This window comes from Dendrobates tinctorius, unplaced genomic scaffold, assembly GCF_039654945.1.
Source record: "Dendrobates tinctorius isolate UK_male_01 unplaced genomic scaffold, ASM3965494v1 ptg000069l, whole genome shotgun sequence".
NCBI classification, from domain to species: Eukaryota; Metazoa; Chordata; class Amphibia; order Anura; family Dendrobatidae; genus Dendrobates; species Dendrobates tinctorius.
The window spans coordinates 5677997-5704169 of NW_027361737.1; the positions used below are offsets into that span (position 1 = coordinate 5677997).

Below are 26173 nucleotides of genomic sequence, written 5' to 3' on the forward strand. Positions count from 1 at the left end.
TGATAAATTTTGATGTTGAAAAAATGTTGCATTTTGTGCCCAAACCTGCCATTTGGTACAATAAATAACGGCGGATAGGGATCTTCCATTGAGCCTGAGAGTACACAATTTTTTTTGCAAAAGGCAATGCTATCCAGATGGTCTGACATCAATTGTGGTGAACTTGGACATGTGGGAGTACAGTTTCCATGTAATTGGATGTTTGAACACATTTCTTGGGCACACAAAATGAGAACTGAAGCTACAATGGAAGTAGAAGAGGAAGTGTATGGAAAGCACTAGGTGAATATGATGATGGGATGATGATAACAACAAGGCACTGCTTGTGGGTGCACTTTGGTTACAAGAGAGATGATGACGAGGAGAGGAAGGAGGGCAGCTTGGGCGTTGTTCATCTTGCTGGTCAGATTGCTTTCTCCACATGAGTAAATTATGCTATTTCATGTGCTGACCGAGTGATTGAAGTTGCTATTTGATGTGTAACAGGATGTACCTGCCTTATTTTCCAGCAGCACAGCCTGTCCAATGTAGTAGATTGGTCTTCCAGCAATATGAAAAAAAAATTCCCACACATGAGAAGCCTGCACATATGACTCACCACCACCGTGACTAGACCTTTCGAACAATCCAATCTGCATTACCTACCCCAGAGCAGACCACAGAAAAAGCTGATTTGGCCTCATAGGATGTTTTTGATGCACATTGCATGTGCAGTGTATCATCTATGCAGCAACCTCCTCCTCTTATGGCCTCAATTCCTCATCACCCTCCCTAGTTCCCAGGTTTTGCCTTTTTCTATCAAAATTCTGTGTGCTCTGAGCTCCTATCCCTACACAGTACAGGCATAATATGGCAATCTTTGGCCAGCCCCTATGTTTCCTACTGCCTGTGATAGCCCCTGATTGACTGTGCCACACAATGTTATCGGATTTTTACAGAGCATTATGGGAAAGCCCGTGCTACTGCTCCTGATGCCATTAGCTTGATCACCGAGTATGTAGTATGTGTGAATTGATGCCGGCATTTTTTTTTTGCTGATTCTCACAGAATTGCAGGTTGTTCGAATTTGCAAGGAACCTCAGACTTTATACAATGGAGACAGATGGGGCAGGATCTTGGAACAGATGGTCAGGATCATGAGACTGATGGGGCAGGATAACGGGACAGATGGGGAAAGATCATGGGACAGATGGGGCAGGATGGGGGTGTCATATGGGGCAGAATGGATACTCATGAGGGCAGGATGGGAGAACATATGGCTGGAGTCAGGAATGAGATACACGGGGCTAGGACGTAGGATATTATTACCATAGGGGCTAATTAAGGGATATTATTACTGCAGTGATGTATTTATTTTATTTTTTTGAGGACACTGTTTTAAATGGAGGGGCAGTCCTGTTACTGTGCAGAGCGACTAAAAAATTAAGTAATGTGTTCTGCAAGCGGAGCTCTAGATAACTTTCCTGTTATTTCCTGCAGAGATGAGCCCTGGTTGGAAGACGTGATGGCGGTCTGTGCTGGATGAAGATGAAAAGCGAAGATGAAGGACTTCACCTAGAGCCGTCACTGGTGAGTCAGTGTGTTACCTGTACACTGACACTATACACTATATACAGAGTGCCTGTGTACAATGTCACCAGTGATCACTGTATTAACTGTGCACTGACACTATACACTATATACTGAGCTCCTGTGTACAATGTCACCGGTGATCACTGTATTACCTTTACACTGACACTATATACAGAGCTCCTGTGTATATTGTCACTGGTGATCACTGTATTACCTGTACACGGACACTGCATACTAAGTACAGATCTCCTGAGTATAATGGCACTTATGGTGATAGTATTGTGTTTTTTTATTAATGATCAATATTGTAGTATTCAGTCACCATGTGGTGGTAATATGTGGTCTGGACATGGTGTGGCTGTATTTGTTCCTTGTATGTGGTATTATAGGTCACTATGTGGTGGTAATATGGTGTGTGGTCATGGTGCGGTGGTATTTGTCCCTTTGGATGTGATATTATTGGTCATTTTAAAAATAAATAGAAATATACCTAAATTGTATTGCATATTTTAACAAATTTTTAATAGGTTAGAGTACAGTAGGGCCCAGTCAAAAGAGTCTACCTTGTCATTGTGGCAGATTAAAAAAATCTTTTGGCCAAAACAAGAGCTGCTGGCTATATGTGTGATCTGGTGATGGGAACTGTTAATGTGTGATTGGTGAGAAGTGGAGTTTTTCTAAGAGAGAGCGGTGGGACTGTGGACAGTTCGAGGGGTGGAGGCGGGGCTGGGGTGGAGCCTGGGTGGAGTCTCAAGGGGGCCCCAAAAATTTTGCCAGTATGGGGCCCCAAAATTCCTAGTGGCAGCCCTGACTGTACTGGTAAATGTGCCAAAGTGTAGTTAATGTAGTTGCCCAATATACTGTATCTTTTTATGGTAAGTATTCATATATGAGGAACTATAAGAGGTGAGATCTCTAAGCAGAACTTTTACGTTGGTTCTGGGTATATTGACATATTGTAGTAACGTGGAGACACAAATCTGCATGATTACTACACAGCAAAAAAAGCGACGTCTAATTAGATATTGTAGGTATCGTTGTTTTGCCACAACTGATGTCACTATTTGGGAAGCAAAAGGACCTATTTCATAATGTGACCACAATTGTGGCAAAGTCACGACTAGAAAAGCATAAAACACCATTGTTATTTTCGAAGGCTTTTGCATTGTTGAAATAGCTGAGGTTTCCATGGCATACTGGGAGTTGTAATTTTCATAACCACTGGAGAGCCACAGGTTGGAGAACATAGGCTTAGCACAGCACTGTAAATATTTACCAATCATATACTAGATTTTTTCTGTTACCCTTAGCGACAGCTGATACGCCTTTTAACGGCGGTATTTAACTGTACTAAAACCCCAGCGCCGCTAATTCACGGCGCTGTGGAGAAAGTGAATAGCGCCCCCAGTGTCGGATTTTCTCCAGGGTCTCGGTTGCCGGGGGTAGCCGAGACCCCAGAGAACAAGAATCGGTTGTTTTTTTACCGACCCCGCTTTTGCGATCGCCGTTATTAACCCTATAAGCCACGATTGTGCATTAAATTTCTCTTTCCTGTGATGTGATCGCATATCAGAGGAGAGAGAAAGAGGGTCCCTGATCCCTCCCGTTACCTCTCCGTGGTCCTCTGTCCCCTCCTGGTGGTCCCGCGTCCCGCCGGCATCCTCCGGTGGGCGCCGCCATCTTGGATCCGGAGAAAATGGCGGGCACAAGCGCAGTGCGCCCGCCAGGAATCTGCAGGCTCCGGCTGGCAGATTCCATTCATTCATTTTAATCACAATGATAAATTATCATCGTGATCAAAATAAACAAAATAGTACATAATCCCCCCGTTTATCACCCCCTTAGTTAGGCCAACATAACAAAATATAGAAAATATTTTTTTTTTCAGTTTTCCATTAGGGTTAGGGCTAGGGTAAGGGCTAGGGTTAGGGCTAGGGTTAGCGTTGGACTAGGGTTAGGGTTAGGGCGAACTAGAATTAGGGTTAGAATTAGGATTAGGGATTAGGGTTGGGATTAGGGTTAGGGGTGTGTTTGGGTTAGGGTTGGAGCAAGAATTGAGGGGTTTCCACTATTTACCAACTTTGGGGGTCTAAAAAAATCACTTTTGTGGAAATAAAAAAGACTTTATTTTCACGGCTCTGCGTTTATAAACTTCTGTGAAGCACTTGAAGGTTCAAAGTGCTCACCACACATCTAGATAAGTTCCTTAATGGCTCTAGTTTCCAAAATGTGGTCACTTGTTGGAGGTTTCCACTGTTTAGGCCCATCAGGGGCTCTGCAAACGCAACATAATGCCCGCAGACCATTCCATCAAAGTCTGCATTCCAAAATGGCACTCCTTCCCTTCCAAGCTTTCCCATGCGCCCAAACAGTGGTTCCCCCCCACATAAGGGGTATCAGCGCACTCAGGACAAATCGCACAATAACTGTGGGGGTATGATTTCTCCTGTTACCCTTGTAAAAAAAAATTGGGGGGCAAAAAGATCATTTTTGTGGAAAAAAAAATGGATTTCTTATTTTCACGGCTCTACGTTATAAACTTCTGTGAAGCACTTGAAGGTTCAAAGTGCTCACCACACATCGATATAAGTTCCTTAATGGGTCTAGTTTCCAAAATGGGGTCACTTGTTGGAGGTTTCCACTGTTTAGGCACATTAAGGGCTCTCCGAACGCAACATGGCATCCGATCTCAATTCCAGCCAATTCTGCATTGAAAAAGTCAAACGGCGCTCCATCCCTTGTGAGTTCTGCCGTGTGCTGAAAAAGTGGTTTACCCCCACATATGGGGTATCAGCGTATTCAGTAGAAAATGTACAACAAATTTTGTGGTTGATTTTCTCTTTTAACATTAGTGAAAATAAAAAAATTGGTTCTGAAGTAAATTTTTTGCAAAAAAAGTTAAATGTTAATTTTTTCCTTCCACATTGCTTTAGTTCCTGTGAAGCACTTAAAGGGTTAATACATTTCTTGAATGTGGTTTTGAGCACCTTGAGGGGTCTAGTTTTTAGAATGGTGCCACTTTTGGGTATTTTCTGTCATGTACACCCCTCAAAATGACTTTAAATATGATGTGGTCCCTAAAAAAAATGGTTTTGTAAATTTTGTTGTAAAAATGAGAAATCGCTGGTCAACTTTTAACCCTTATAACTTCCTAACAAAAAAATTTTGCTTCCAAAATTGTGGTGATGTAAAGTAGACATGTGGGAAATGTTATTTATTAAGAAATTCGTGCGACACATCTCTGATTTAAGGGCATAAAAATTTAAAGTTTTAAAATTGCAAAATTTTCTAAATTTTCGCCATGTTTCCGTTTTTTTCATAAATAAACACAAGACTTATCGAAGAAATTTTACCACTAACATGAAGTACAATATGTCACGAAAAAACAATCTCAGAATCAGCAGGATCCATTAAAGCGTTCCAGAGTTATAACCTCATAAAGGGACAGTGGTCAGAATTGTAAAAATTGACCTGGTCATTAAGCTGCAAACTGGCTGTCGCTAAGGGGATAATGAGCCTCCCAATAATAAGAAGTTGATAATTATGGATCATGTAAACAAAAACAAACAATGATATGAAGCACTTCCTCATAAAAATTGTAATACTGATTTTATACATGAATCCAACTCCAGACTTTACGTGCCTCTACGTAACTACGTAACACATACTAACAATGCTACTGTATACATAGCTTCTAGAGATGGGAATATCTGTTTAATCTATCGCCTATCAAAAAAATTGGTGATTTCTTGCTGATCTTTGGGGATTCAACCTCACCATCAATCCAAGAACTGGTCTTTGTAGTGTCTTGTTGGCTTTAAAAAGTATAAAAGCTATTGTATCTCCAGTAGTCCATACAGAATGAATAAAGCTGTGGTGCACATGATTGACCACCATTCCATTCAGACGGGGCTCTGCAGAGCATATTCTTAGGATTTGTGAGTGTCCCAATGATTAGACCTCCTTGGATCAGCAAGTTTTCACCATTCCCATGGACCTTTTAAAATGATCTTGACAGCAGATTCATTCTACTCAAACGAACAACAGGCAACATCAATTAAACCTTGGCTGCATAGTGTTTTACTCTGAAATGCTGTAGACAGCCGGGGACCATGTATCTCTGGTGACTAGTCCAAGGAGCAGGTCTCCAGCTTCTTCTGGTCCTGCTCCCATAGATTGACATGTCTCTTGCTATACACTTGGGGTGAACAATATTGTTGGTCTAAGGGCCATATTGTCACACTGAACCAATCCAGGGGTCGCACTAAGAATAAAAGAGAGTGTTACTTTCTGTGACCTTTATGGCATATCAATAGTGTATAACATAAATTCTACTTACAGGTCTTTTACCTCCACCAGTAAGCGCTCTATGACTGTGCGCCTATAGAGATGGGCGAACCCGAACAGTAAAGTTCGGTGTCTATATCAAATACCTACTGTTCGGGCACGGACATTGATCATGGACTTCACCAGGAAGTGTTTGTCACACTGTCATGTGCATGACAGCGCAGCAAACACAGCTTCTGATCGGCGGTGAAACCATTCCCGCCGGTCGGAGAGCTGCGGTTACCATTCTGTCAAAAGATAGCATGAGCGCTTCAGCTGTGATCAGAGGTATAAAGTTTACCTCCGGTCACTGGTGTCAGCGGATGGGACTACTGCTCCCATCATCTGACACCTGCTGCCGCTAATAACAGCAAGTGCAGGACCAGCTGATGGGTGTATTCATTAGCCGGGTCCTTCGCTGTAAATAATTTTTTTTTTAAATGGCGTGGGTTCCGCTGTATTTTTGATAACCAGCCAGGCAAAACTCACAGCTGTCAGCTTCAACAAGGCTGGTTATCAAGAATAAAGTGGTCCCCACGCTGTTTTTTAAAAATTATTTAAATAGTTTTAAAAAACGGCGTGGTGTCCCTCCCATTTTTGACAACCAGCCTTGCTAAAGCAGACAGCTGGGGCTGGTATTCTCAGGCTGGTAAGGGGCAATGGATATTGGCCCCCCAGCCTAAAAATAGCAGCCCGCAGCTGCCCAGAAAAGGCACATCTATTAGATGTGCCAATTCTGGCACCTTGCCCTGCTCTTCCCAATTGCCCTGTAGTGGTGGCAAGTGGGGTTAATATTTGTGGAGTTGATGTCACCTTTGCATTGTCAGGTGACATCAAGCCATAGGTTTAGCAATGGAGAGGCGTCTATAAGACACCTATCCATTACTTATCCTGTAGTGGTATGGTAAATAAAGACACAACCAGAATAAAGTCCTTTATTAGAAATAAAACAAAACACAGTTTTACTTTTTTATTTAAAAATAACAAACACAGTTGTACTCACCTAATGCCTAATTCCACCACCGAAGCCTTTGTTCTCCTGTAATAAGCCCAAAATAAAAAAACAACAATATCCCTCACCTATCCATCATTTTGTCCCATGCCGTAATCCATGTCTGGAGGATAAACAGTTTTCAACCTAGACGGTGCCAAGATGCGAACGTCTAGGCTGAGAACCACTGGTGACTGAACTGCTGTGAGAGCAGCCTCAGTGACCGGCAGTGACATCATGGAGGTTACTGCAGGTCACTGAGACTGCGTTCCCTGCTAGGCTGAACTGCCATGACCTCGGTGAGATCCCTGCTAGCACCATGAGAGTTTTTCTCACGGTGCTAGCGGGGATCTCACCGAGGTCACGGCGGGAAAGTTTTTGTTGAGCTTTTGACGCTGCCTATTGTCTCTGCATCAAAAATGGGGCATCTTAGGGTATATTCACACGTCGAGTATTTGGATGCAGAAAATTCGGCACCATTTCTGCATCTCTTGGAAGGAAAAACGCAATAGACAATGCATGCATTACGTTTTTCACCTGAGTTTTTGTTCAGCATTGATGGCTTTTTGTAGCTTAAAGCTAGTTAAAAAAAAGGAAAAAAATCTTACATAAGAAGATAGATAGATAAAGAGATAGATAGATAGATAAGTAGCAAAAAAACAGGGAAACAGCACATGAAGTAAAAAAAAGTGAACTTTAATGCCCAGTGGCTTGGCAGCGCTACGTTTTCATCCCCGTATTTTTGTTACTTATCCTGCTATGCCAATTGAACACTGGTTGGGGAAGTGTGCACTTTAATAAGGTATTGCTTTGGTGCCGTTCCATTTTTTTCTTGATAGATAGATATCCCGCAGACATATAATTTCGTAACCCCATGACACATTAGTACCAGGAGTGTGGAACTTATTGTGCATCTATTAACCTAATAAATAAATGAAAAAAACTATGTGGTTCCTCCCATTTTTTTGGGGCCAAAAAAGGTAAAGCAGACAGCCCGCAGCTGCCCTAGATGTGGAGCATTACATTAGATGCACCAATTCTGACGCTTCGCCTTCGCTCTTTCCGATTGCTCTGATGCGTTGGCAATCAGGGTAATGGGGCTTGGGGTTGATGTCAGCTGTAAATTGGCCAAAAACATAGGAAAAGTAAAGGGATCAGGCATGCTGCTGGGCAACCCAATAGTATACACATCTTCTCTCCATCCATAATTCAAAATATTTATTAGCTAAGTCTACGTAAAAGTGTAAGTTGGTTACTTGAATGCAACAGAGCAGATAATAAGGAGACAGTGGTACTTAACCAACACTATTTATTTGACTAACGTAAAAAGTAAAATCTATTTCTAAGTGTGTGTGTATATATATATATATGCAAGTAATCATTATTTTGCTGGTAACAGTAACAGGGTCAATACAGTATATTATGACACAGCAATGCGACTAAATACAATATCTATGCAATGTTCTATTGCATACACCGTTCTTGTTATCTAGCAGTTTAAAAGAGAAAAAAGGAATAGGCCACAAACAGGGGATCACCCAAAGCAGGGAATAGCTTAAAATAAATCAAGTTTTATTGGACACAAGAAGACAAGTACAAAACATTTAAAAACATTAAAAATAGTCACGCATGTGACATATGAACAGATAGCGCTAGGCTCATAATAGGGCCAACCACCTGAAGCTGAACACTCCACACTATAATGGTTTTAAATACACACCCATGTTCCATATAAACAGCATACCATGATGTGCTGGGCATAAAGCATCTACGGAATAAACTCAGTGCCTATACAGAAAATGAGAAATAAATTCCTACGTAAATATATGTGCATTGAATGTTGGTTCAAACCTCTATATAGCAAAGCTCATATTGGTAGCTTGGGGTCACTGCACAACAGGGGACATGTAAAGTATAACCACATAGAAATATTTAGAAATAAACATGTTACCAAGGGCAGCTTACCCATATACAATGCATAGGTTGCAGAAAATCATAGGCTTAAATAGCCAACCTATAATTAAGAGAGTCCTGAAAGACAGACATTAGACACTGTAGCGCACAATGTGGCCTAGCAATTATGGGCACATGAGGATAAGGTATGGGCTAAAATAGCCACCTGAGAAAAATAATAACACAGATTAGCGTTATCCGTGAAAGGAGCCTGTGTGGAGTGGAGCCAGGCAGAACAGGGACCCGACGCGTATCACCACCCTAAATGACTGTTAATGCCTTTGTGTCTCAACTTCACAGGCTTTGCTCTCAGTACTAGGCCCGTCCCCATTGTAGTCTCTAAAAAGACCTCTAATTGTTTCATTGGCCCTAGCGGAAGTCACAGGTATTACCTGTTAGACCGCAAGTCCTAGATATGCGAGTCACTGGGTATACAGTGTGCTCGTCGCACTGGCCATCTTCACTCCCTGAAGCATGGCCACAGCCCACACCCTGTACCGTATGTCTATGCTGGAAGTAACGGCCCACAGGAATGGTCCTCTGCTACAGCTGGATCGTCTCCCGAGCCTGTTTCAGATCATAGAATCATAGAATCGTAGAGTTGGAAGGGACCTCCTGGGCCATCTGGTCCAACCCCCTGCTCAAAGCAGGATTCGCTAAATCATCCCAGTCAGATGTCTGGTCACGATCTTCTGCTGGCGCTGCTTACGGAACCTCTACTGTCGCAGGATATGAATCTTTTACTGGCACTGTGTTTACAGATATTCTACTGGTACTGCTTATGGATCTTCTACTGACACGGGGTATGAATCTTCCGCAAAGCTCAGGCCTTCTCTGGCATCTGATCGCTATGGAAACTTCTGTGGTGATGGCGGTTGTCAGCCCACCTAGCAGCCAGGTGACCTGTCCTGGTACAGGATCTGGTCCCAACTGCCTCTTCTTGGCCCAGCCAGGCCTTTTATGATTAGTAACTGTGACACAGGAGTCACCTTCCTGGTGTTGTCATCACACTCTACCTGCGAGAGCATAGGTTCCCACTATTAGGTTCCTACTACTGTAATTCTTCCTTTACTTTCACTTTTGCCTTGACCAGCAAATGACGGTGTTTTCTTGCAGTTACTCAGCTAGGCAACAACACTACTCATCTTCTCTCTTGTCCACTTCCTTACAAAAGTAGGCCCTAGAGCAACTGATATCCCTGCTGCATCGGTAGTTATGGCTAAATGTGGGAGGTGCTTTTTTGCCACAATATGCTTACTACTAGTGATGAGCAAGTTTACTCGTTACTCGAGATTCCCTGAGCATGCTCGGATAATCTCCGAGTATTTGGATGTGCTCGGAGACTTAGTTTCTGTCGCCGTAGCTGCATGATTTGCGGCTGCTAGACAACCTGAATACATGTTGGGATTTCCAAACAAACAGGCAATCCCCATGTCTTTTTACATCAATTAAGGAATTTCCTTTTAAAACCGTGTGGGGGCATCACAACACAGAACTAGACCCCAATCAGAGGACCATAAAACATCCGGACTCCTTATCTATGAACTGGTCCAATGTTTATATTTATGTTTCTCCCTCTCCCATATTGATAGTTCTGCTTCACGTCACTTGTCTTATCTATTGCATTTTTTCTAGGCTGTATTGTGCATAAATATGTGACTCTTCAGATTTTGTATTAGTCTAGCCTGATGAAGAGACCTGAGTAGTCTCGAAAGCTTGCAATGTGTTACCATCTTTTCAGTTAGCCATTAAAAGGTATCAACTACTGAGGACTCTCAATCCTGAATATTTTTCTATCTACTGGCTAACACGGTACAAAGATATACATCTTCCCTGTTTTACAGACAGAAACTCACAAGTGTGAAATGATTGTCAGGTCCATGTTGAATATTTTAATTTATTGATATTCAAGATAACATAAACTACCATTATCCAACAATCAAAAAAACAGAATCAACATCATTGTTATTTGACTTTCATCAGAGAGTGAGAGAACAACCCCTCACATTGTCCAACCAATAGTTAATCATTAGAAGAGGTAAAGGTAAGAGAAGGTTGTGTATGTTGAAATTTTGGGCTGAAACATGGGAGGTATTTTAATATCTGTATCAGTGCGAGAAAGCCCGATCAGTGAAAGTATCCTGTTCCTCCAAGTAGAATATTAACAGAGTACATAAGTCGTCATGGCAAAATTTAAGGTTGTCACATGTGTAATGTATTTAACGGAATTCCGTTGACTGTGGTCATACAAATGACTGGGTCACTGTGAGATCACTTCGAGGGGAGCATCAGACCAGCCAGGATTATTCTAATACTTCTATCACAAGACACTCCAGTAACGAGAAGAACATTTCTCCATTGCCAGCATGTGCTCTGGGGGTTGTGCAAAGTGTCTGGGCATTGCTCTGATTCCATTAGCTATCCTGTGTATTCTTGCAAACATCCTGCTGTTTTTTCCTGGAGGGAAGGTTGCAGAGAGCAATGGGCACATCTCAGATGAAGTCTGGTACTTTGGTGGAATATTGGGATCTGGGGTTCTGGTGAGTAATAGCTCTTTTGATATTTAGAAATAAGTCCCATATTTATTTGTCTATGCTACCTTAAAGGGATTGTCTATGATACGTTAAAGATATTATCACCTATTCCCTAGCCAGCTGAATTCGTAGGGTCCAACTGCTGGGAACTCAACCGATTAGCTGAACAAGGCACTATTTTCCCCTTTCAAATGGAGCAGCAGCATGCATACTCGACAGCTGCTCCAATCATTCTCATAGAAAATGAATGGAGTGACCATCGAGCATGCGCACTGCCAATCCATTCTAAACCGGTTCGTACAGGTCCCACCAGTCCGATCCACACAATCGTCAAGTTATCACCGATATTATCAAACTTCTTTTCACCTGACAACTTTATTATGACCACAAATTATGTATACACATGTTTTGCTTCTGATCTAGTAGTCAGGTGCAAAATAGAAGTGACCAGCAACAATAATTTTTGTAATTAAAAAATAACATTTATTAGATAAAGAATAATAGATTAAAATTTCAGAAAAAGGTGTTGAAATAGGAGATACAGGAATAAATAATCAATATGTAGCAGTCTGGTATATAATGTTCATAAATTTATATTCCCCAAATCTTTTTATCAATCTTATAATTAAAAAAATAGCGGATTTTTAAAACAGCCCAAATTATGGTATAGAACATTCCAAAGCTAGGAATTGATTTCAATTATTTTTAAGTAAAGCACTTTCACACTTAAATATGTAAATATATGCACATTAATCTCTCACTAGAAGGTCGGTGATTTTTTTTTTGTATTATATATTGTGAGGTAGCGCTGTCATTCAGGGTTGGGGGGACACTCGCTTGGCAGCGAATAAGTCACATCCAGCACGGGTTTTCATAAAGCAGTATAATCCATGCGGTTTATTTCAGCTTCATAAACCATCACAGCAACAGAAAACAGCATACAGTCAGCATTGCCTCCATTACAGAGTCCAGCTCTGTTATCCTTGCATCACACAAGATGTGCACTGTTCAATGCGCAGGCTTTTTAGCCACCAAGTTATCTTACCCACGTCAGGGTTGCCTCGTGCTGTTTCACCATGCTGCACGTTTATTCCCTCCAGGGAACTAACAGGCACATATCGCCATTACACACAGCGTCCACATGTGCCGTCAGGCAGGAAGCCCTATGTCAGCGGGACCTTCCTCTCTGGACCAATCGGGTCCCTGCATTCACCCACATGTGACCAGACCTCAGGTACCTTATATGGTCCATAACCACACCCACAGGTGATCACATGGCTATGACCTCACCCAAGGTCCTATTGCAGACAATCACACACACAGGCTTCCCTGACACATTGTAACAGAACGTACTAGTCAGCAGTACCTCTGCTGATCATTATGATCTTTCAGTATCCTACCCCTATCAGGGCAGTGGAAATGTTTATACGGCTGTCCTGGGACACCCACACAGCACCCCCTAGTGGACACAGCGGTCACTGCACCACATACCTCCCCCCTATGTTCAAACCTGTGGGGTTGAACACACAGCATAACCCCCGGCTCTTGAGACTGGGCACTCACTACACCTTGCCCACCAGGTCGAGAGAACGTCTCCATTTGTCATACGGCCTCATCTCTACGTTAGGCCTCCCCCGCTCCCAGCGGTCATAATACCGGTCATTGTCTTTGACCCCCCAGTCACGGTTTGTCTGCGTCATCAGACACTCTCTAGTCTCCACCTGTCTGCAGTATGCTTCGTCACCTGATCTCTCACTGACCGTCTCTTTCGGTTGGTGCGGTCATAAGTCTTAGTAGAGTCTGCTGTCTGGTCTGAGTCTGACTCAGTCAGCGTCTCACAGGAAATATGGTCTTTCAACGTCATCCTGCCAGTCGAACTACCCCTTGCTGACACTCTTCTGCCATCTGCCCTGTCACTTCTTGGAGGAACCGTTCGGGTCCTTACATCTTGGGTTGGAGGCGGCTGCCACCTGGTATTCTTTATTTCTTTATTAATTCGCCGACGGTCCAGCCTCAACTGCTCAATTTCTTGCAGGTACTCCACTTGATACTCCACGAGCATCCGAAATTCTCTCAGGCTTTCCACGGAGCCAACCACCATGATGGAAATCCTATCCACTTCCCTGGATACCTGGTCATCATCAGGAGGGATCCTCACCCTCACCACACCGGAGATATTCACAAGGTCTTGCATTACCTTCCCGGACCTTCCAATGATTCTCCCAATCAGAGTTTTGGGTACCAGAACCACATCTTTCCTCAAACCCAACCGATCCATAGCCTCTCTTGCTATCTCTAGGCGTCGAGCAGCCTTCATATTACTCTGCCTAACCAATTGTTTGACACGTAGACACTGCAAATGCATCTCTTTCAGGACAGCTACTCGGTTTGATGTATCTTCCCTGGCTGATACTATCACCAGCTGCCGAGTCTCAGGTGCCCAGTGCACCTCACATGCTTTGACCGCCTCTTTGAAAGCCTCATGTACCCCTTCCTCCGCACAGGCTTCTTGCATGTTTTCGGGTACCTCGATCACAGATTTGAAGGTCGTGGTCTTGCTCTCTTCCTGGACAGAAGACTCTGGCTTTACCACGGACACTTCCCTCACTACAGTTGACCCGACCAGGTGACTGTCTTCTTCGGCTCTTTGCTCACCAACTTCAGGAGATTTTATCTCTTCACGAGCCTTTGCCAAGATAGGTACCGGCAGTTCCTTCTTGTTATCACTCGGACCCAGCTGCTGCACATCTCCGTCCAAGCTCTTCTCCCGCAGAAGACCTTCTACTACTCCTCTGAGTTCCTCAATCTCTTCCTTAAGGCTCTTGTTCACACTTTGCCAGGTGGACAGGTGACCTCTGAGCTCCAAGACTTCTTTCTCGAGCCCCTCCACCTTGTGCTCGGCCAATTGTCTCAAGATTCTCTCTTGTTTGACATGTTCTTCCACTGTCTCTTTTATTAGTTGTATCTCCTGATCTTGTTCTCTTTTGGCCAGCACGTGTCGCACCACTAATTCTTTAACTATATCGTCAAAGGGCACCACTGAGTCAGTCCTATCAGTCGAGTGAACCCCCCGGTTACCCTCTGACTGTGTTTCTATTCCTGTTATCCTCTCGATCAGGTTACCACCAGTCCTGTCATGAGTTTCAGTCAGCACAGCATTAGATTCTGTCCTAGTGGTGGCCACTGGCAATAACACGTCACAGTCACACCACACCGTACGGTGAACCCCCAAGACACTCTCTATCCGTGTGTCAGCTCCGCTCTTTTTGTTTACCACACCATTCTCATTCACACTGTGGAACTGACATCAGGTCAGTAAATTCGTCTGACGCAATTCTTTCTCCGGTCGCCCTTATGTCTGGCCTGTCCACGTTAGGAGGCGTCAGCGTCTCAGTGTCTGCTAGCCCTACAGTAGAAACATCTCTATCCTCCTGCCCCACATCTTTAAACATGACAAAGTCCCGGCGCCTCTCAAAGGTATGCACTAAGTTTGGTGGCCTACTACCACCTTGGCACTCCCCCTTTGTCATCTCAATTAGGACTCTGTCCACCTTATAATTCACAATGACCCCGTGGAGGCAGCGAACTCTGACGTTTTTCTCGGTCAGAGCTAAAATGAGCAGAGTTCCTTTGAGAGTCACCTGACTCTTTGAGTCCAGCCTACCAGGGACTCCTTCCCGATGCAGCATCACGTTACACACCTGCAGCCCATCGTCACTATCCGGAAAGGATATCCCACATTCTGACCAAGTCATACACACACACTGCGGTACTCCAGATGTACCCACTGAGTCATCTAGCGCTGTCATTTCTTCAAACTTGGCCCTTTTCTGGACCACCACCCCACTTTGGGTTGCCGCCCCCTCCTGGGACTCCACCCCTTTATGGGTTACCGCGCCAATTTGGGACTTCACCCCCTTTTGTGCTACTACCCCGATTTGGGTCACCGCCCCCTTTTGGGACTCCACTCCCTTTCGGGATCTCCCCATGTCTGTTATACCGGTCTTCTCAGACCACAGTTCACACCACAGTTTGTGTCTCTTACGATACCACACAAGTCTTTGTTGGCACCACCACAGCTCCTGCTGTCACCGATCACCGGCTGCTGTTCACACACAGCTGCTGGTGTCACTGCAGCTCCTGCTGCGCCGTCTTCGTGGACCCGCTGATCCACCGGAAGCCGCTTGTCCCCTTCGTAACCCCGCCGGGTTACCGGAAGCCGCTTGTCACCCTCGAAGATAAAAGAAACCACAAAAGCGCGCCCATAGGGCCTTACCAGTGCAGGTATAATGGGTATAAAGAAATAATACAGGGTACTCACCCTTAATAGTTGTGTAAAGCCACAACTACTGTATCCGCTTAGTCACATGCAATAACGCTGCAGCAGGATGGTACCAATGCTGAAAGAGGAGATCCCAAAAAAAGAAAAACACCAGGTCCCTGTGCTGCGAGATCTTCGTGACCCCACTGAGCCACAGCAAGCACCTTCAGGTTTTGCAGAGGAAAAAAGGAAAAACACATGCAGGAAAAAACTCCAAAAAACTCACGTATCCTGTCTGTGCACTATTCAGGACGTACCGTCTCCGCCTGAGACCGTCCAACACACAGGGCACACCGGGTGCTATTCAGGGAGCCGACCCTCCTCCCAGGGTCTCCCAACACACCGGCCTCACCAGGTCCAAGGTCATATCACGTGTTCCAGGGATCCAATTCCTCTCTCAGAACCTCCCAACACTGACCCTCCAGGACCTTGCTCACTGATCCAGGTCAGTACAACAACGAACACCTGTCGTTACCTGTGTCGGCCACACAGGTCCTCGGGTACCTCTTATCCGCAGAGGCACCCTAGCAATCACCCGTCTCTTCCACTGAGCTGCTGTCAGTGTACGGCTTTCACAATAGTCAGCCCTCCTGGCTCAGCGTTGCCAGCACTGCAACATGTGCTGTTGGAACTGCAGCCCTTAGCAACAAAGTATTTTTTTTTTTTTGGCAGTCCTTTTCCGTTGCCCCCAGCAACAAGGCTCCTATATTGCCCTTAGCAATTCTCCACCATTTGTGAGGTAGCGCTGTCATTCAGGGTTGGGGGGACACTCGCTTGGCAGCGAATAAGTCACATCCAGCACGGGTTTTCATAAAGCAGTATAATCCATGCGGTTTATTTCAGCTTCATAAACCATCACAGCAACAGAAAACAGCATACAGTCAGCATTGCGTCCATTACAGAGTTCAGCTCTGTTATCCTTGCATCACACAAGATGTGCACTGTTCAATGCGCAGGCTTTCTAGCCACCAAGTTATCTTACCCACGTCAGGGTTGCCTCGTGCTGTTTCACCATGCTGCACGTTTATTCCCTCCAGGGAACTAACAGGCACATATCGCCATTACACACAGCGTCCACATGTGCTGTCAGGCAGGAAGCCCTATGTCAGCGGGACCTTCCTCTCTGGACCAATCGGGTCCCTGCATTCAACCACATGTGACCAGACCTCAGGTACCTTATATGGTCCATAACCACACCCACAGGTGATCACATGGCTATGACCTCACCCAAGGTCCTATTGCAGACAATCACACACACAGGCTTCCCTGACACATTGTAACAGGACGTACTAGTCAGCAGTACCTCTGCTGATCATTATGATCTTTCAGTATCCTACCCCTATCAGGGCAGTGGAAATGTTTATACGGCTGTCCTGGGACACCCACACAGCACCCCCTAGCGGACACAGCGGTCACTGCACCACAATATGTATTGAAATGTCAGATGATATGTCACCAGGGATCTAATAGGAATAAAATGTACAATATGAAGCTATTTATTTTTACCTTCAATCAAGGCTCACATAGAGTAATTTGACGCAGATTGTCTCCAAAATGCACATTAAAAAAGCTTGCTATTCCCTGCATGCTCTTCCTTTTCATTTCATTGAAAGATTAACGAGTTTTTTTTTTTTTTTTTTAAACCTTGCAATGGTAAAAAGCAGTGATACATCCCTTCATCGAATCTGCTCCAAATTTGACAGTCAATTCAAAAGGCAGCAAAAAAACTATAGAAAAAATTGCTTCAAAACCTCCTAAAATGGCTTTAAAATATTATTTAGGAATAGCAATTGGTTCCACTAAAGCAGCATTCCCTGAAGTGGATTACTCTTGAAAAACTTGGCTTATTGTCACCTCCAAAAACAGATGACTATATCCCTACAGACTAGGTCAGGGCTTGTGTTTTTATCTCTATTCTAAAGAGATGAGCAAAAGTTTCCTATACACTTTAAATAAATTTGTCCAAACTTGCCAAATCCTACCGGAGCTGCAAAAGTGGCCAGGCCCTGCACCTAACATAAACTAATGAAGTCAGATGGTATATGCGCTTACATAATATTGGGAATAGGGATTTTTATCCTGATGAGGCCTTTTATCCCATTTACAAAATAGAGCCAAAGATCAGATTCCTGACAGCTATATTGTTTGTTCTGTATGAGGCTGCTGAGAAAGGCGAGTGCAGCGCTGTGCAGCCTGAAAGGGAAGGAATGGAGCAGCAGTCGCACATGCGCACTGCCACTCCACTCTTACAGGGATAAAATTTCCCCATTCTACTGATCGGTACTTATCCCAGCAGTTGGACACCCATCAATCAACTTGGGAATAAGTGACAACTTGTTTTCACAGGTCAACCTCAAAGAATTAACTAGACTGCCTCCACTCAGGAACCTGTTTTCTATGCACTGACAAGTCATCGTAGAGGTGATCCCTACCTAGAAGGATTCACCTTTGATTGAGAAAAATTTAATATACTTCCCATACAGTGCCGGATGCAGGAGAAATGAAAAGATGCATCGAGGTTACTGATTGGTTGTTATAGCTAAGGGTGGAGAAGCTTGACCAGCAGCAATCAGTTGATTACTTTTGGCTTGTTTGGGTTTATACATAGCAATTATTACTACATTCCAAACAGGAATACAGTCATATGTACAGTTACATTTTGGAAGAAGGTCCTGTGGACTGATGAAACAAAGATTGAGTTGTTTGGTCATACAAAAAGGCGTTCTGCATGGAGGCTAAAAAACACAGCATTCCAAGAAAAACACTTGCTACCCACAGTAAAATTTGGTGGAGGTTCCATCATGCTTTGGGGCTGTGTGGCCAATGCCAGCACCGGGAATCTTGTTAAAGTAGAGGGTCACATGGATTCAACTCCGTATCAGCAGATTCTTGACAATAATGTGCAAGAATCAGTGAAGAAGTTGAAGTTACGCAGGGGATGGATATTTCAGCAAGACAATGATCCAAAACACCGCTCCAAATCTACTCAGTCATTCATGCAGAGGAACAATTACAATGTTCTGGAATGGCCATCCCAGTCCCCAGACCTGAATATCATTGAACATCTGTGGGATGATTTGAAGCGGGTTGTCCATGCTCGGCGACCATCAAACTTAACTGAACTGGACTTGTTTTGTAAACAGGAATGGTCACAAATACCTTCATCCAGGATCCAGGAACTCATTAATAGCTACAGGAAGCGACTAGAGGCTGTTATTTTTGTTGAGGTGCCCATACTTTTGCACCGGTCAAATTTTGTTTAAATGCAGATTGCACATTTTCTGTTAGTACAATAAACCTCATTTGAATCCAGAAATATAACTGAGTCCTTCAGTTATTAGATATATGAAACTGAAATAGCTGTTGCAAAAACCAAAATTGTTATAAAGAAAAAAGGTTAACATTAATAGGGGTGCCCAAACTTTAACATATCACTGTATATTGTTGCAGTAACAGCTTCCTTAATGATCATAATAGCCTACTGGATCGGATCTTTGACCTACAGTAACATGATCATGGGGAAAACCTCTGTCTAGCTGCCCCTGCCCCAACAGGGTCCAACCATCATAATGGGTAAGGAAAGCATTAGCTAACATTAAATAAGAACTTTTTTTAAGCAAACCCATGTTTCATCATAAAGGTCATCCAAAGTAAGCATCCAAATTTCTGTACCATCAGCGAAAATTCTCAGGTCATTTTGCCCAGTAGTAACGACCTCTTCTGTATGTATTTGAGGTTATTGACCTTGCCTATATGTTGAGAAGACACAGGTAAAAAGCCTGAAGTGGGGAATAGTTATAAATGTTTTCAATACTGCACATTTTTAACAAGAAATATAGGCAGGATCATGCAAATTTTGGGGTTTATTTTTCCAGTACTTCTATCTACATTGCTACTGGCGGTGTGGCACGTTCACTACAGCTATAGTTACCAAACAACAAGTAATATTCATTTTATGCAGAACAGATTCTGTAAGAAGTAGATATCTAGATATACTGAATATAGTTCTCAAACAGCAGAAGCAAAATGACAACATAGGAATACAATATCTCATGTGATAATTTGTCTGTTTTAGTCTTTTTTAATCAATTATTTTTAATTAGATATTTTAAGAGGAGATGGAACCGATCAGCACATGGAATGATGCAGCATATAACAGGGTAACAGCCGTGGGTGGAGCGGAGTACTAATATTCACAATAATAACCCCCCAAATCTTTGTTATAGCTGTTATCAACTACCACTATAAAAACATTTGTAAACGCAAGGGCGCCCCCTTCTTTTATGAACAGTACCCCTAACACATCCCTTCTGCATCAGGCACAAGGCTTCTTACCCTGAGGGGACGCAGAACAGTCCCTTGAGCTGCACAACGGTGCACAGCAGTCCCGGTAGCAGTCCCGGTAGTCCGTGAACATCAATGGTGCTCCGGGCCATCTCCTGATGGCTGTTCTTCTTCGCCAGCAGTAGGGCACCCCAATGCTCTGGGGCACCAGGATGTCTTGCAGTCCCTGGGCCATGAGTGCTCACTCTCTCCATAGTAGTTCTGCTATAGGAGCACAACAAACGCCCCCCAAAAATTTTCCTCAGGTCCTGTGGACCGTCATGGACTATTCAGATGAGCGCTGCAGGGTTCCATACCCTGGGGGAATGTGGGGATATAAACATGCACTAGAAGGGGAAGAGGGGGCCATGGAGGATTCCACGGCGCGCGTCCTGCGCCGTATCTTCACTTGGGAAGCAGGCCTTGGCATGGGCCGAAGAGAACTCCACCGCCGCATCTCCAAATGGCGGAAAAGCCTCAGGGGCAGAGGGGTCCTTAATTGCCCCTGCATGTGGGTCAACACCTCCTCTGGAGGGCCCGGCGGCCCCAGAGGATACCCAGCAGGAGCATGGGTGGTCTTGAGCCCCTGCTGAAGGACAGCATCGGGGCCCAGCAGTCCACCACTGGTGGCGGTGGGGGTGCACTCATCTCTGGCGATGTGGTGGTTCCGCTCCATTCGGCCCCAAGCTCCTGTAGATCTAGCCGCAGGTGGGGTGCCGGGGATGTTGGCCGGTGAGAGGCGGAGAGGGGAAGCTGAGGCCTGATAGAGCGGAGGGCAGTCGGCCCCGCATAGGCCGCAGATCCATCGGGAGCCGGGAACACAGGATGAGAGGAGGCCAGGAGGGAAGGCCGAGGGCCGGTGTCGGGGCCCTTGGGCCTGTCTCTCGCAGAGGGCGGGTGGGTGGGAACTTCTTCCAGCACCGCAGCTCCCTTCAGGCCGATCCGCCACTCTTCCAGGCTCGGCTGGTCTTCGCTGCTCCTCCGCAGCTCCTGATCCCGTCATCTAGTGTCTGCTACTGTTCTTCATCCTGCCGTGTGGCAGGACCAGCCTCCAGGCCCTATGGTTCCGCAGGGGGGTCAACAACAGTTCCTCCAGCGGCTGCTCTGACACAGCCTGGGCCGCGGGCGAGCGCTGCTCCGTTTTCTCCTCCGGCTCCAGCTCCGCGAGTCCGGCTGTCGGGGACTACATCTGCTGCAGATCTCCAGGATGGGTGAGTGCTTGCTGCACTGGCAACTGCTTCCTGCTCTCGCTGTAGTCTTTCACTGTGGAGGAGTGCCCAGCTTTCCAGCAGCAGCACCCAGCTTTCCTAGCAGTGTTCCAGGGACAGGCTCGGCTTAGCTGCCCCTGATAGTCCAATGTGGCAGCAAACTCCTGCGATTCTTTCAGGCGCTTATATGCCACAGCCATTTCTGCAAAGTACTTTTCGTTCAATGTTTCTAGCAGCTATTTTACCATGATGGCCTGCTGCACAAAGTCTCCTCTTAACAGTTGTTGTAGAGATGTGTCTGCTGCTAGAACTCTGTGTGGCATTGACCTGATCTCTAAGCTGAGCTGCTGTTAACCTGCGATTTCTGAGGCTGGTGACTCGGATGAACTTATCCTCCGCAGCAGAGGTGACTCTTGGTCTTCCTTTCCTGGGGCGGTCCTCATGTGAGATAGTTTCTTTGTAGTGCTTGATGGTTTTTGCCACTGCACTTGGGGACACTTTCAAAGTTTTCCCAATTTTTCAGACTGACTGACCTTCATTTCTTAAAGTAATGATGGCCACTCATTTTTCTTTACTTAGCTGCTTTTTTCTTGCCATAATACAAATTCTAACAGTCTATTCAGTAGGACTATCAACTGTGTATCCACCAGACTTCTGCACAACACAACTGATGGTCCCAACCCCATTTATAAGGCAAGAAATCCCACTTATTAAACCTGACAGGGCACACCTGTGAAGTGAAAACCATTTCCGGTGACTACCTCTTGAAGCTCATCAAGAGAATGCCAAAAGTGTGCAAAGCAGTAATCAAAGCAAAAGGTGGCTACTTTGAAGAACCTAGAAAATAAGACATATTTTCAGTTGTTTCACACTTTTTCGTTAATTATGTAATTCCACATGTGTTAATTCATAGTTTTGATGCCTTCAGAGTGAATCTACAATTTTCATGGGAAAATAAAGAAAACTCTTTGAATGAGAAGGTGTGTCCAAACTTTTGGTCTGCACTGTATATATATATATATATATATATATATATATATATATATATATATATATACACACACACACACACAGGTGCTTCTCACAAAATTAGAATATCATCAAAAAGTTAATTTATTTCAGCTCTTCAATACTAAAAGTGAAACTCACAGATTATATAGAATCATTACAGAGTGATCTATTTCAAGTGTTCATTTCTGTTAATGTTGATGATTATGGCTTACAGCCAATGAAAACCCAAAAGTCATTATCTCAGTAAATTAAAATACATTATTACACCATGGAGAGAAGAGGGCACCGACCTCCGAAATGGAGAGAGCAGCAGAGCAGAGGCCCCGTTAGGTGTAATATAACTACATTAGAAATACGTGGCCACATTTACTATGGGGGTGAAGGTCTCTTTAAAAGCAATTACACTCTTATATACTGAAATGTAACGTCTAGATCTTGAAGGATTATTGTCCTTGACCCTGAGGTGTTACCCCCGTGCATTCATCTTATAATCTACAGCTCAACCTTCCTTCCTAGTTCTTCCCTGACAATACTTTCCATAATAAAATAAAAGTTTTCAAAGTGTGATGTTGCTGCCATACAGTATATTCTGAACATTTTCCTTAATGAAAGTGAAAAAAATGAACTTTTATCAAAGTATCTGTTTTGTTACATTTTGCACCGTATCATTAATTCACAATTACTATGGTAAATGTCGAATGATCCCTTTTTAGATGGTGTTCCCGGCTCTTGTATTTCTTGGATTAAAGAACAATGACTGCTGTGGATGTTGTGGAAATGAGAAATGTGGAAGGAGATTTGCTGTAAGAAAAAAATTATTGTTTAAATGTCATCTAAAAATTAATGGAAATCTAACAATCCAACTTGGTGATTTTTATCAATACGTGTTCTGTGTAAATATACCCTTTTATCCCTTTCTTGCTCCGTGATATACCATTACATCATGGAGCAGGTGGGGGTGTATGGCCGGGGTCACACTTACAAATGTGATGCGAGAAACTCACATGAGTCTCTCACATCAATACCCGACACTGCCGCCGGCACTGACCGGAGTATGCGGCTGTATGTATTTCTGTGCGGCTGAACGATCCGGTCCCAATTGCCGGCAGCAGAGCAGGGTATTGATGTGAGAGACTCGCGCAAGTTTCTCGCATCACACTCGCAAATGTGACCCCGGCCTATGGAGGAGGGTCAGGAGTTGAGCCCAGTCTCCCCAGGACAGGTGCCAGCTGTATTATACAGCTGACATCTGCCTCCAAAAGTAGAGAGTACTAGCTCAGATTGCTGCTGTTAAACCACTTAATTGATGCTGCCAATCTCTGATCATGATCCTGGTGCAGAGTCCTGCTGGAGGACTTGTTCCTCTGAAACACAGCTACAGTTTACTATGTACTGGAATACTGAACTGTTAGGCTATGTGCACACACTGCGGAATCACCTGCGGGTTTTTCCCCGCGGAACCACAGGTAAAGTGACCTGCAGTTTTCCTGTGGTTTGGCCCTGCGGTTTCACACCTCTACTATGTTAAAGGTGTGAAACCGCAGATGAATCCGCAGAAACAATTGACATGCTGCGGTTTACGCGCGGAAAAAAACGCAGCGTGAGCACTGCGGCTTTGAAAACCCATAGGGTTACATGGTACTGTACCATGTCTGCGGAACTGCTGCGGTTCTGCAGGGTCAAGACCGCAGCGGAACCGCAGCCTGTGCACATAGCCTTACAGTGTAGAATTCAGGGAAGAAATATAATAAAAAAGTGTTATTTTTTAATGGGAATCCATACCAGGTTTTTTTTTGTACCCCATCTGAGAGCAGCATGATGTAGGGGCAGAAGCACTGATTCCAGTGATTTGGCACTTACTGAGCTGCTTGTTATTATTTTGGTAAGTCATTGTTTTATCTGCTGTAAATCTAGCAGTTCTCTGAATGCTGTGCTCTGTATAACACTGCCCACAGAAGTGATTGGCAGCTTTCTGGCCAGAGTACATAGAAAGCTGCCAATCAGTGGAGGGGGTGGGGTTATACAGCACTCATGAATATGCCTGACTACTTGGCATTAGACCTCTGCTGATAAAACAGTGATTTTATCAAAATTACAATAAGTAGCCTAGTAAGTGACATATCTCTGGAATCAGAGTCTCTACATTATGCTGTTTTCACATGGCTAAAACCTGGTCACTGATTCCCTTAAAGAATATTATTAAACTATCAAACAAGTTGGAATTGCCTTTCTTTTCTCCATCCAAATATAAAGAAATAAAAAAATAAATAAAAATAAACATTCTGTATCTCTACATCTGTAAAAGAGCAATCTCTCAATACATGCATCTATTTAACCAATTTAACCAGTAGAGGTGGTATGATCAGACCATGTCCCTGCATGGTCAGACTCAGCCATTACACAGTACACAGCAGGGGCACATGTATAAGATTATCTCAGCACAGGAACATTTTATTTCATCACATCCTAATCTGGAACTTATTATTAGACCAATATCTAGTGAATAGAATGAACTTTTGTTTGTGGGAAACCCCCTTAATATACTTATATGCATACTATGGAGAGCTTCGATTATCAGCTATGGGAAAGAATAAAGAATTACAGAGGGTCACCCTTGTAGAAGACAACCCAATAAACATTATCATCATGTGTGAAACCTCTGAGACACCCCGCTAACATTGCTGTGTTATAGGGTTGTTTTTCTGAAAGAGGATCAGTATGGAGAAGATATATGAGAATTGTAGAAAAGTTTCACATTTACGCATGATCCTTATATGCATTGTAAGTTAGTAACAAAAGTTTCTGCATCCAGAGCTCATTGTAATGCGGACGTGATGCTCACTTTGTTGTCTCTCTGTTTATTGCTTTTGAAGATGTTGTCCTCTATACTGTTTGCCGCCATTGGATTTGTTGGCGCTGGCTACAGCTTTATCATCTCCATAGTCGGAATACATAACGGTCCAAAGTGTGATGTAGGCTTTGGAAACTGGACATATGCTTTTGAAGGGGGGTAAGTACATAGAGTAGGTCCTAAGTACGGTACATCATATACACCCTAAAGGGGGCAGAATTATAGTGATTAGCTATACATGAACAGTAAATCTAATGAACAAACTAAACACACCAGAAACATGTCAGCCATAATCTCATCTACTGTATTTACATCCATTACATGCAGTATTCCCCATTTCATCTACTATTAGACCAAAGTATGGCAGGGAATGCACCTGCAGGACCATAGGGAAGGGTCCCTCCAACCTTGTGTAGCCTGTGAGTGGGATAATTAGGGATGTGAGCACTCTTTCTTCAAAGTCCAAAAAATACAGAACTTATTTGTTTTTCTCACTTATTTAGCACCATTAATTTCCAACAGTGCTTTATAGACCTCATCAATTAAAATAAAAAAATGTCAGGATAAATGCTTGTTTATAGCTGTGAAGGAGTTAACGCCAGGATATTCTTCAGTGGTCTAAGACAGTTAATAGGTTAATGTCATCATACCTGGTGGGCTAGTATAATCAGGGATTTAATACCAAAATTCCTGGGAATCTAAGGTAGTAAACAGGTTAATTAAAGGATTCCTTGTGGGTGATGGGATTGGAGGGGATAACGAAAGGATAGGAGATAAATGTATGATTGCTTGGGATCTAGCCATTAGGGTCCCCATTGACTGCAAGAAAAAGGCTTCCAAAGTCTCCTGTGTGAATGAATGGGTAACTGCAGGAATACTTCTCAAATGACTATTTATAGAGACAGTGGCACTTATGAACCCCATCGCTAAAAAAGACCCATGGAAAAGAATAGAGTAGTGGTTACTCATGTACCAATCACTTTGTTCACACAGGGAACTAGAGTACCTCAGTTTCCATCATTGGCCAGGGTCAGAAAGGTAGTTTTAGACCCCAAACAATGATTTATTTACCTGCTTATGTGA

The 26173-nt window shown here is 43.8% G+C and overlaps 1 protein-coding gene across 1 annotated transcript in view; it reads left to right on the forward strand.

Annotated features, from left to right (window-relative positions):
• The first annotated feature begins 10904 nt into the window (after positions 1–10904).
• LOC141095194 (transmembrane 4 L6 family member 4-like) overlaps positions 10905–26173 on the forward strand; it is a 34978-nt gene continuing 19709 nt past the window's right edge. Inside the window, exons 1-3 of the mRNA XM_073581072.1 lie at positions 10905–11382; positions 22953–23042; positions 25113–25249. Coding sequence (XP_073437173.1) covers positions 11209–11382; positions 22953–23042; positions 25113–25249 — 401 coding nt within the window. The 5' untranslated portion in view covers positions 10905–11208. The remainder of the gene's footprint in view (positions 11383–22952; positions 23043–25112; positions 25250–26173) is intronic.